Source organism: Nomascus leucogenys, chromosome 4, assembly GCF_006542625.1.
Source record: "Nomascus leucogenys isolate Asia chromosome 4, Asia_NLE_v1, whole genome shotgun sequence".
Lineage (NCBI taxonomy): Eukaryota > Metazoa > Chordata > Mammalia > Primates > Hylobatidae > Nomascus > Nomascus leucogenys.
This window is the reverse complement of record NC_044384.1, coordinates 122,928,584-122,941,871: the sequence shown is the minus strand read 5'-3', so window position 1 is coordinate 122,941,871 and position 13,288 is coordinate 122,928,584. Positions and strand designations below refer to the sequence as shown.

The 13,288-nt window shown below is 36.4% G+C and overlaps 1 protein-coding gene across 1 annotated transcript in view; it reads left to right on the top strand.

Moving 5' to 3' along the window:
* The window catches only part of ZCWPW2 (zinc finger CW-type and PWWP domain containing 2), a 166,201-nt gene extending 155,074 nt beyond the window's left edge, over positions 1–11,127 (top strand). The window contains exons 8-9 of the mRNA XM_030812240.1: positions 6,983–7,107; positions 10,514–11,127. Coding sequence (XP_030668100.1) covers positions 6,983–7,107; positions 10,514–10,675 — 287 coding nt within the window. The 3' untranslated portion in view covers positions 10,676–11,127. The remainder of the gene's footprint in view (positions 1–6,982; positions 7,108–10,513) is intronic.
* The last annotated feature ends 2,161 nt before the right edge of the window (positions 11,128–13,288 follow it).

The following is a 13,288-nucleotide window of genomic DNA, read 5'->3' as shown; positions in this document are numbered from 1 at the left end:
ATGCACCTGTAATCCCAGCTACTCTGGAGGCTGAGGCAGGAGAATCACTTGAGCCTGGGAGGCTGAGGTTGCAGTGAGCCGAGATCACACCACTGCATTCCAGCCTGGGCGACAGAGTGACAGAACAAGATTCCCTCTCAATAAATAAATAAATAAATAAAGCACCAGCAGCTGTGGGAAGAAATACCAACAACTATACATTTCAATCCAGACTTCTTCATTCCAAACTTACTGGGATCCTAGGAGTGCCAAAGGGAGAGAAGAAAGAAAAGCAGAAGCCTGGGGCTTCCAACTAAATTGTTGTTGGTTAGAACACAGTAGAGTGAATGTGGAATGCAGGGAGAAAGTTTTAGTTTTCAAAGGCAATTTCCTCCTTCTACATTTTCTTTAGTCTTGAAAAGCAGTAAAGTGCTTATTTGCAATGTGGAACTTTGGCAGTCATGTTCAAAGCCCATTAAACCCTGAGGAGTTATCAGTGATATATTCCCTTTTCTTTGAAGCCACTCCCAGGGGATCCTATGGCATTGCATTTCAATTGGCTAAATAAGTCAGTCGTTATAGTCTTATTAAAAGAAAGGAAAGCCAGGTGCAGTGGCTCATGCCTGTAATCCTAGCACCTTGGGAGGCTGAGGCGGGAAGATCCCTTGAGCCCAGGAGTTAAAGACCAGCCTGGGCAACACAGTGAGACCTCATCTCTACTAAAATTAAAAAAAAAAAAAAAATTAACTGGGCATGGTGGCACATGCCTGTAGTCCTAGCTACTGGGAAAGCTGAGGTGGGAGGATCACCTGAGCCCAGGGGTTTGAGCTCGCAGTGATCTATAATCACGCCACTGCACTCCACTCGGGGTTACAGAAAGGATGAAGTAGTTATTTTTAAAAAATAACTTTTTTTTTACACCCAGAATGTAAAGTAGGAAAACTTTTAGACTCTAACACTTTTCTTTTAGAAAACAAAAGAAAACGAAGTACTTTTTCCTCCTCATCACCCTTCTCTTTTATTAAAATGCTTTCAGAATGTCAACATTGACATAGCCCTGCAAATTTATTTAGGATTTTTTTTTTCAGTGCCAGCTTTGGGGTAACCCAAACAGTAGCTACTATATAAGGGAATGTGTTAGTCTGTTTTTGCATTGCTATAAAGAAATACCAAAGACTGGGTAATTTATAAGAAAAGAGGTTTTAATTGGCTCACAGTTTTGCAGGCTTTCTAGGAAGCATGGTGCTTGGCTCCTGGGAGCCTTCCCAGAAGGCTTACAATCATGGCAGAAGGTAAAGGCGGAGCAGGCATGTCATATGGCAAAAGCAGGAACAAAAGAGGGGAGAGTTGCCACACACTTTTAAATGACCAGGTTTCATGAGAACTCACTCACTATCACAAGGACAGTACCAAGGAGATAGTACTCAATCATTTGTGAGAAATCTGCTCCTGTGATGCACTTGCCTCCTACCAGGCCCCACTTCCAACACTATAGATTACAATTCAACATGAGATTTGGGGAGAGACACATATCCAAACTCTATCAGGAGGAAACAGCTTCTTAAACATTTAATAGATAAGTCGAGGTGAAAGAAAACTCCATAAATATATATTTGAAAGTTTTTAAAATAGTGACTGAGTTATTGAGACAAACTGTGACTTATTTCTTGTCAGGAATGGAAAAACAACACTGATTTATTTTCTACACATTAATTTTTAAAAGCTAGATATGGAGCTGGGCGTGGTGGCTCACGCCTGTAATCCCAGCACTTTGGGAGGCTGAGGCAGGTGGATCACCTGAGGTCAGGAGTTCAAGACGAGCCTGGCCAACGTGGTGAAACCCTGTCTCTAGTAAAAATACAAAATTAGTTGGGTGTGGTGGTACGTGCCTCTAGTCACAGCTACTCGGGAGGCTGAGGCAGAGAATTGCTTGAACCAGGAGGCGGGGGTTGCGGTGAGCCAAGGTCGTGCCACTGCACTCCAGCCTGGGTGACAGAGTGAGACTCCGTTTCAAAAAAAAAAAAAAAAAAAGCTAGATATGAACTTCGCTATTACAGATACATATTTTTTCTTTCATTTCTTTTTTTTTTAACTTTCTCTGAGTAACGGAGTAGCCGTTAATTCTACCACTTCACTCTCAACAATAAATTGAAACAAGTCAGAGAAACTACAAGATAATCAGTGTTGATAGAAGATGATTGGTCTTGCAATCAGCAAAGGCATTCATTTTGTCCATATCTTTGGAGGATATCACTGACCAATTTTGATAACATAGTTTGTAGATTATGGCAACTGCTATTTTTTGAGAATTATTATTTTTTTATTATTATTATTATACTTTAAGTTTTAGGGTACATGTGCACAATGTGCAGGTTTGTTAAATATGTATCCATGTGCCATGTTGGCATGCTGCACCCATTAACTCCTCATTTAACATTAGGTATATCTCCTAATGCTGTCCCTCCCCCTCCCCCCACCCCACAACAGTCCCCAGAGTCTGATGTTCCCCTTCCTGTGTCCATGTGTCCTCATTGTTCAATTCCCACCTACGAGTGAGAACATGCGGTGTTTGGTTTTTTGTCCTTGCGATAGTTTACTGAGAATGATGGTTTCCAGTTTCATCCATGTCCCTACAAAGGACATGAACTCATCATTTTTTATGGCTGCATAGTATTCCATGGTGTATATGTGCCACATTTTCTTAATCCAGTCTATCGTTGTTGGACATTTGGGTTGGTTTCAGGTCTTTGCTATTGTCAATAGTGCCGCAATAAACATACGTGTGGATGTGTCTTTATAGCAGCATGATTTATAGTCCTTTGGGTATATACCCAATAATGGGATGGCTGGGTCAAATGGTATTTCTAGTTCTAGATCCCTGAGGAATCGCCACACTGACTTCCACAATGGTTGAACTAGTTTACAGTCCCACCAACAGTGTAAAAGTGTTCCTATTTCTCCACATCCTCTCCAGCACCTGTTGTTTCCTGACTTTTTAATGATGGCCATTCTAACTGGTGTGAGATGGTATCTCATTGTGGTTTTGATTTGCATTTCTCTGATGGCCAGTGATGATGAGCATTTTTCCATGTGTTTTTTGGCTGCATAAATGTCTTCTTTTGAGAAGTGTCTGTTCATGTCCTTCGCCCACTTTTTGATGGGGTTGTTTGTTTTTTTCTTGTAAATTTGTTTGAGTTCATTGTAGATTCTGGATATCAGCCCTTTGTCAGATGAGTAGGTTGCAAAAATTTTCTCCCATTCTGTAGGTTGCCTGTTCACTCTGATGGTAGTTTCTTTTGCTGTGCAGAAGCTCTTTAGTTTAATTAGATCCCATTTGTCAATTTTGGCTTTTGTTGCCATTGGTTTTGGTGTTTTAGACATGAAGTCCTTGCCCATGCCTATGTCCTGAATGGTATTGCCTAGGTTTTCTTCTAGGGTTTTTGTGGTTTTAGGTCTAACCTGTAAGTCTTTAATCCATCTTGAATTACTTTTTGTATAAGGTGTAAGGAAGGGATCCAGTTTCAGCTTTCTACATATGGCTAGCCAGTTTTCCCAGCACCATCTATTAAATAGGGAATCTTTTTCCCATTGCTTGTTTTTGTCAGGTTTGTCAAAGATCAGATAGTTGTAGATATGCGGCATTATTTCTGAGGGCTCTGTTCTGATCCATTGATCTATGTCTCTGTTGTGGTACCAGTACCATGCTGTTTTGGTTACTGTAGCCTTGTAGTATAGTTTGAAGTGAGGTAGCGTGATGCCTCCAGCTCTGTTCTTTTGGCTTAGGATTGACTTGGCGATGCGGGCTCTTTTTTGGTTCTATATGAACTTTAAAGTAGTTTTTTCCAATTCTGTGAAGAAAGTCATTGGTAGCTTGATGGGGATGGCATTGAATCGATAAATTACCTTGGGCAGTATGGCCATTTTCACGATATTGATTCTTCCAACCCATGAGCATGGAATGTTCTTCCATTTGTTTGTATCCTCTTTTATTTAATTGAGCAGTGGTTTGTAGTTCTCCTTGAAGAGGTCTTTCATGTCCCTTGTAAGTTGGATTCCTAAGTATTTGATTGTCTTTGAAGCAATTGTGAATGGGAGTTCACTCATGATTTGGCTCTCTGTTTGTCTGTGATTGGTGTACAAGAATGCTTGTGATTTTTGTACATTGATTTTGTATCCTGAGACTTTGCTGAAGTTGCTTATCAGCTTAAGGAGATTTTGGGCTGAGACAATGGGGTTTTCTAGATATACAATCATATCATCTGCAAACTTACCAACCAAAAAGAGTCCAGGACCTGATGGATTCACAGCCAAATTCTACCAGAGGTACAAGGAGGAACTGGTACCATTCCTTCTGAAACTATTCCAATCGATAGAAAAAGAGGGAATCCTCCCTAACACATTTTATGAGGCCAGCATCATCCTAATACCAAAGCCTGGCAGAGACACAACCAAAAAAGAGAATTATTTTTTAACTTCATTTACAATATAGGAATACTTATTTAGAAAAGCAAACCTCCCACTGCTCTGGAAGCAGAAGCTGACAGCTGTCAGGTTGGTGTTGTAAACCCTAGTTGACTTATGAAGTCATCCATTACTTTGTCTAATTTTGATCAAAAGGCAGTGTACATATTTCTTCATATCACTTGAAAACAGAGAGCCTACAATGCCATTTGGCAATGATATTTATTATCATAAATTGATTGTATTTTAGCCTGACATTAGAAATATAAAGATGTTTGTTTGCCGTTTTTTCTTTTACAGCATAGCTTCAAATCTATCTTCTCAACAGTGTATTAAATGTCATTGTCAATTTCCATAGACTCAGAATGTAAAGTAGGAAAACTTAACATTTGTGAGTGGAACTGGGGAATTGGTGTGAAAATAACCATGAACAGTCATCTATTAACAGGTTACTAAAGAAGAAATCTGTCTTAAAGAGGGTGTTAGTTTTATTAACAAAAGTGTTTCAGTAAAAAACGTACATTCCTCTAGAAAATCTTGATTTGATAGACATGGCATTGTTACATTTTTAAATAAACTCCCCAGGTGATTATTATGCCCACACAATTTTGAATGCCACTGTTTTAGAATCTGACATTCTATACTCTGTGTTCTTAGGCCTTAGCAGTAACCCTAGAACACAGATCTATGTGGATGCAACTAACATGTTAATTATAGGCTTTGCTTGTTTGTTTGTTTTTAAACATGATAACTTTTTATAAGATGTGGAGTTGCTTATCAGAAAGCTTGTTTCAAACTATTTTGAAAGAGGTTTTCCATAGAGAAAACCTAAAACTGACTAGGAGGAGGTGATACCTAGGAAGGCTTATTAGTCTATGCCTATTTTCTTGTGTTCCTGCCCCTTAGTAGGTAAACAGTAAATATTCGTTGATTGAATATAAAAGTGCTTGGGGAAAGCAGTAAATATTGACAGAAAAATTATTTTCAAGACAAACATGTTATGAAAAATATAAACTAAAATTAGTTTTTCCAGTACTGTAATGACAACCAAGAAGGGGAAACCTATTCATGATTTTATTTAACATTATTTAATAAGTACTTTAGCAGAATTTAAAATTTTCCTACTTATGTCCCATTTGGGTATTTTCACTTTCCATGACCTTTCAGCTGCTCTACTAGGTGTGATTTTTGCTGACTTGCCCATGAACTGCAGATAATAGAAGGTGGTATGTTAGATTTTACTAACAAGTGGAAGATGAAGGGATGTGTACTCACAGCCTTTCTCTCTGAATTACGTTGTTTTTGGAAGAGCTTCTTAGATGCTCCATCTGCCTCGGGTGCAAGACAGCAGGCCACATGTGGCCTCCTTTCTTTGAAGCAAAGGCTTCACTAGGCCCTATATCAAATGCAAATGTTTGTTTTATTTAAGTCAAGAATTCAAATGCATATTTTTAATCAGTAGTTAAGTCTAGAGTTATAGTAGGCTTTTATTTATTTGGTGGGGATATTGTTTTATCTCAGCAAGGTCAATGAATTACCAGATTTTTTTTTTTTGCCTTTTTTTTTTTTTTTTTGAGATGGAGTCTTGCTCTGTCGCCCAAGCTGGAGTGCAGTGGTGTGATCTCAGCTTACTGCAAGCTCCGCCTCCCGGGTTCACACCGTTCTCCTGCCTCAGCCTCCCGAGTAGCTGGGACTACAGGCACCCACCACCACACCAGGCTAATTTTTTTGTATTTTTAGTGGAGATGGGGTTTCACCGTGTTAGCCAGGATGGTCTCAATCTCCTGACTTCGTGATCCACCCTCAGCCTCCCAAAGTGCTGGAATTACAGGCGTGAGCATGTCACAGTGACATAAAAAGACTTTTATAAATGCAGGATTTTTTAAAAAAAAATTAGATCAGGCAGTTAAGATGTGTTGCAATTTGGATTGGGAAGGCACTAGCCTGTGTTCAGCCTAGCCACTTAATTACAAAACTTTTCCTTTTAAATAGTAGTTTAATAGTCTATAGTAGAGATTGGCAAACTGTGGTCACCAGCTGCTGCCTGTTTTTGTAAATAAAGTTTTATTGGAACATAGCCACCCTCAGTTGTTTATGTACATGTCAATGGTTTGTGCTACAATAACAGAATTGAGTTGTTGTCACAGACCATCTGGCTCCCAAAGCCTGAAATATTGGCTCTCTGGCCCTTTAGAAAAAAATTTGCTGACACTGTTTCTATAAATAATATAATTTAGTTTGGTGCCCTTGGCCCCTAATTAAAAAAAAATTCTAATAAGCTTTTGATATTTCACTTCTACTTTATGGTTTATACATAGCAAGACTATCACCCACATTTTTCAAGGAAGAATTGTAAAAGATTCACCTTGAAATTCATAATAATTTTGTATCAGGAAGAAGTCATGTATGAAAATTATATGAAACATTTATATTTTACCTTGTAGCATTTAAAAGATTTCTTCTTTCTGGGTAGTTAAGATTATGAATTAGATTGAATTAAGTGAGATGTAGCATTTTTACTGTATTAATCATATTTGTTCAGTTGTCTCTGAGATGGAAGTTTTACTAAAAGAGCTGGAGCAAATGCTGCAGCAAGCACTGCAACCCACAGCCACACCTGGTGAGTCAGAAGAAGGACATGGAGAGGAAATAAATATGGGAGAAAAGGTAATATTGATAGTTATTTTCAGACCTAAATAACAACTTCAAATTCTTTAAACAGCAGAATTGTTCCTAGTTGTACATTTTAAATATATAAAAAACTCTTTTCATGTCTGAAATTTGAGTCCTTGATTATCATGAGGTAAATAATAAACTAGTAACCTGTTAAGAAATCAAAACACATCTATTAGTATTTGAAAAAAATATCTGTGTTTAAGTAGAGTTCTTTTAATTTTAAATCTTTGGGATTGGAGTGAAGAAAGATGGACGATGCTCACTATAGCTGAAGGAGGCCACTCCAGAGAGAATTCCCCCTTGCTGCCAATCTTTACAGTCAGGAGAGGGGCCAGGATAACAAGACACTGGAAAATCTGCCCTGTCTGGATTATGCACCAAGATAATCTCTACAGGGACAAACCTTATCATTAACATACTGGAGGTAGAATTTTTCACTGGAATAAGTTTTACCATTTATATCTAGACTTGTCGTTTTTTAATTTTTTCATTTGGCTTTCTATGTTGAACTCAGAAAGGCCAAATGTGCTTACTTTATTCAATGTCTCTGCAATAAAATGAGTTTGTGATACAAGGCTCATGCCATTAGTACAGAGCAGCGATGTGGTAGGTATGAGAAAAAGAAGTCATAGGGTAAACACTTTCACGTGGCAATGCAGCTGTTCCCTAACTAGGAAAAAAAATGGCAGTGAGGAGTTCTGTAACCTTAAGGCTTTATTCATTCATTCATTTAGGTATACAGTGTGCCTGGAGTCAAGAGAGCATATTGACACTGACTCTGAAATATAATCCTGTTTCCCAATCCTGGTCCTGCCAATAAGGACTTGTGTAATTTGAAAAAGTGGCTTATCACTTACCTCAGAGTATTGTTTTGAGGACTAAATATGGTAACAAACACCGCATGTTCTCACTCATAGGTGGGAACTGAACAGTGAGAACACTTGGACACAGGAAGGGGAACATCACACACCGGGGCCTGTCATGGGGTGGAGGGAGGGGGGAGGGATAGCATTAGGAGATACACCTAACGTAAATGACAAGTTAATGGATGCAGCACACCAACATGGCACATGTATACATGTGTAACAAACCTGCACGTTGTGCACATGTACCCTAGAACTTAAGTATAATAAAAAAATATGGTAAACCAGGAAAAGGGCTTTGCATAGGAACAAACACCCAAGGTTTGGCTATTATTAAAGATTGAAAATTGGCAATGGCAGTTGCTAGGGAGAATAAGTGCTTAGATTTTCTTACTTCATCTCTCTTTTCCCACATTCACACTTTGAGCAACTGCCTATCTCGAAGTCTGTCTGTTCCTAGATGTAGAAAAAGATGGATTTATAAATGGACAAAGGGGTTTATACCTTTAAGCAGACTGCCCAGTTGTATGATTTCATTCAGAATGTCAACAAAAATAAAGATTATTCGTAAGCATGTCCTTTATTGAGTTAGAAATTAATAAAATATACAGAATGTACTACTATGGAGATTATTATGCTAAAGGAAAGTAATATTAACGTTAAAAACTCCTACTTAGTTGAAAAACATAACTTTCTTAATCAGCATCAGCAATATCAATTTTTACCTGAATGTGCATGGGTTGTAAATGCTACTTTTCCAGTTGAGTTCCTTTCTAAAAAAAAGACTTGTTTTCTATGTATGGGTCTTTTGCAGAACAAGACCTGCAGATTGGTATCATACATCCTATATACGTATAACTAATATACAAATTATTCTTTTTCAGCAAATGTGTGTTTTATTTGAATACCATATGGTTTTGTGCAGTGTTTTTCAGTGTTAGCAGTTTGTTTTCAAAAATACAGCCAGATTGATCTTTATAGCGATGTCCTGGAGCTTTTACAGGCACAGAATTGACTTCTGTTTTGCCATTATAAGTAGTAACTTGATAGAACAGAGAAATACTTCTGATTTTTATTTCTTAAGGTAAAACACATAGCTTTAACCCATCACCAGGCAGGAGCCTGCTTGTTGTTTTAGATTGTTGTATTATTTTATGCTTTCAAACAGCATTTCAGAAGCGTAAAAATTAGCTATTTTAACTGGCTAGTGGGCAGGTGAGTGCCTCCTGGTTACTGATTCATAAGCACTCTGCACGCTGAGCTTTGTAAGTCCGGCATTCATGCCGGATTCAGGATATTTGGGTTCTTGTTCACTTTTAAATGAGGAGAATACCAGTGAAACCAACTAGCAAAGCTGGAGAAATTTCAGTTTAAAAGTAAAGAAATAATCACATGTTGGATTTCATTTATTTATTTATTTATTGTTATTAGAAATAATTAATATGTCTCCCAAAAACAACTCCACTTAAAGCTGGAGATGTGTTGTTTTTAGGAGAAGGTGGCCTCTTATAAGTTAAGTACTCCAAAGAGACCTCTAAGAATTTTAAAGTCCTGAGCACGTTGATTCTCTGAGCAGATATTGTATAAGCTGTTTTCAAAGTTGTAAATTTGATGATGTTTTCATCATTCATTTCACCTGTGAGGTTTCAATTGGATTATCTCAGGCATTTACATGAATGGATGAGAGTAAAAACATGGAAAAAAGCTTATACACATAGATAATCAAAACTCATTTCTATTTGTCATTGAAATGTTTTATGAAATTATTTTCCTACATAGAGTCACCTTCCTAATTATGTTCTTCTTAAGCTAATATTAACATGGGTGACATGCCCTGACTTGGCAAGCAATCAGAGGAAATAAATTTTAGATTTTTATAAATCCACCTGAATAATTCACAAATTGAATAATCCATATACAAATAAAACAGAGTTTACTGAAAAATTATTTATATAAAAGGGTACATTTTTGATATGGAAAATATTTATATGAACTACATATATACTTTTTCCCTTGAATTACATGGGAAGTGAACCCTATCTTTAATAAACTCTGAAGTTACAAATCAAATAAATCTACATATGCATTGTTTTTACTAGTGTCCTTTCCCACTAAGCAAGAGCAAATTATCACTATTTTTAAGTAATGCAGATGACCTTTTGACAAGATGACCACAGAAAATGTGACTAAAACGGTCACATTTTAAGTTGTATTCCCTATAACAATAATGTAAAAAATAAAACAACATAGAAAACTCACGTAGAATTAGAATTATCACATTTTTCCAAAGCATAAAATTAAAACTAAAAATGTATAAGGCTGGGGAATAGACACAGACCTAAATAATAACTTTTTCTTATATAAACACATTCACCCTGCATTATACTATATATGGTGATTATTATTTGAACACTAGAATAACAGAAAAGTTTGTGTAGCTAATGTGGCTTGTGGAATTACTGACTACTTTATGTTTTGTTCAAGTAATAGGTAAATTTGACGTAGTTCCAATTAATTATATGGTTGTTTTGCAGTTATCTAAATGCAGCTCAGAAGCTCCTGCAGGCAGTCTGTTTGAAAACCACTATGAAGAGGACTATCTTGTAATTGATGGGATAAAATTAAAAGCTGGAGAATGTATTGAGGATATAACTAATAAATTTAAAGAAATAGATGCTTTGATGTCTGAGTTTTAGAACATTATAAATTTTTCAAGTTAATTATAAAAATATTGGCATCTTTATATTTATCCAGTTAAAACTTTAAAAATGTTTAGTGAAATAGGTATAAATTATACCAAAGTTTATATTTTCAATAACTTTCTACTTCATATTTTGAGAATGGCCATGATTTTTAGAGCCGGTCAAATGGTATTTGAGTTAGTGTTAAAAATTTAGAATTAAAAAACCCTGATATTTGTATTTATATATTTCTTGTTTGCCTTAATTTTTAAATAGTTTGTGAAATTTGCCTAACAAACATATGCTTTACAATGATTGTTTAGGCCCTTTATTCAAAAATGGATAACTTAAAATGGCTGGCCAAGCTATTATAATTCTCAGAGGTAATTCAAATCTAACAAACTTAGAGAATGTATATTTGTAGTGGAATCAAACTATTACAAAATAAAAGGAAATAATTTTTTAAATAATTGTTTAATAGAGTTGAAACTTTTCCTGAAAAACAAAATTTCACTTGCTACTTATACTGGAATCAGTTATTTCAACCATGGTACCCAAAACTGACTGCATAATAGAGTCTCTGGGAGATTTTGGAAAATCAAAATCCTGGACCCTTCCCTCCTAAATCAGTGTCTTTGGAGGTATCATCAGGAAGATGGAAAAATGTAATTTAAAGTGTATAGAGAGAAGTTAAACATATTCATTATAAGAAATCTAACAATATAGAAAGTAAAAACTGCATCATTTTTCAGGGATTCTCATGAACAGTTTTAGTAGATATCCTTCTAGATCTTGCTTTACATACACTGAAATGTGTGGGCATTCACACCTATCTTTAGTTCCTGCTCTATCTCTCTCTGGTGGTACAGGGTGGGGAAAAGGGCATTCCAAGCACATAAAAACCAAAGCTTGAGGAGAGAAGAGTGCATGAGAGCATCACCACAGTGGTGAATTTTATTGTGAGTTGCTTCATATTGCTTTAACGAGGAGGCAGCACATGTATATATATTAAAAACAAATAAGACACCAAACAACCAACATATCACTAAGGACTCATTGAGTGGGTTGCTTCTTTTAAGTATTTTTAGATTCTATGATAATTACGTAGAGTGGAAAGTGGAGATAGACCCATAACAGTGAAATATCTTATTTGTCAAAGTAAAGTGTATATATTTCTGTCCTCCTTGTTTTCCTCATGTATTCCTTAGCATTCTGATATTGTGTCATAGGATGTTGAGTTTTAAAGCCTGTCTGGGTTCATATTTTACATACTAACTTGTCTTAAGTCATATAACCAGTAAATAGAAGGCCTAGAAGTTGAGTACATTTCTGTCAGGTTCCAGATCCCATGCTATTGGTTATCATCTATAATGTCTTGATGAAGCTTTTAACTAGCTGGGTGGTGGAATGATAATCTAGTTTCCTCATATGTAAAATGGGGATGGAACTATGTAAACCAAGCACTGTTGTGAGGAATAAATGAGATATTTTTTATGAAAAGTGGTTTGTAAATCAATTTGATCTTCTGTTTGCTCTTTGCAAAGAGAACCAAGTATGTGTTTAAGTATATTGCAATTAATAATTACTGAGATAAAATGTAACTATACATTTGAAATGATCACTTTTCTTTCTCTTAGATTATTTAATCTACTACTCATCAATATCAGAGTTCTTTCTTTCTCATTTATAAAATTAATCTTTGGAAACCATCACAAGCAACATTATGATCTTCTGTCTATCTTTTAAGGTACAGCTCACTGTTGAGTTTTAGAAATGGCTTTAAATAACTTTGCTTTCTTAATAGACATTCAGTTAAAAAGGGAAAGGTGGGGGAAGTCTTAGTTTTGATGAGTAGTTGCTGGTTTCTGTGTCATTTTGGATGCACTTCAGCAAATGGCCAAATGCCTTTTGCAAGAAAGCCATGCGATTTTTAAGGACGTGTTCCTGCAGCAAGTTGGAATTTGGGCCCAGGCTCAAAATAACTTTTGAAAACCAGGAAGTTCACCAAAATATTTGATCAGCATTAGTCTCCTTCATTGTTGACACTTCCTTATTATGACATGTAATGAATTTCCATAAATCTTAAATTCTATGAAATGAACTTCTTGCAATTTGCAGAGGAAAATAAGGAGAGAAGTGTATGTATTTACTTTTATTTATTATACTTTAAGTTCAGGGATACAGGTGCAGAATGTGCAGGTTTGATACATAGGTATACACGTGCCATGGCGGTTTGCTGCACTCATCAACCCATCATCTACATTAGTTAGGTATTTCTCCTAATGCTATTCTTCCCCTAGCCCCCCACCCCCAACAGGCCCTGGTGTGTGATATTCCCCTCCCTGTGTCCATGTGTTCATTGTTCAGCTCCTATTTATGAATAAGAACATGAGGTGTTTGGTTTTCTGTTCCTGTGTTAGTTTACTGAGAATGATGGTTTCCAGTTTCATCCATGCCCCTGCAAAGGACATGAACTTATCCTGTTTTACGGCTGCATAGTATTCCATGATGTGTATGTGCCACATTTTCTTTATCCAGTCTATCATTGATGGGCATTTGGGTTGGTTCCAAGTCTTTGCTATTGTGAACAGTGCTGCAATGAACATATATGTGCATGTGTCTTTATAG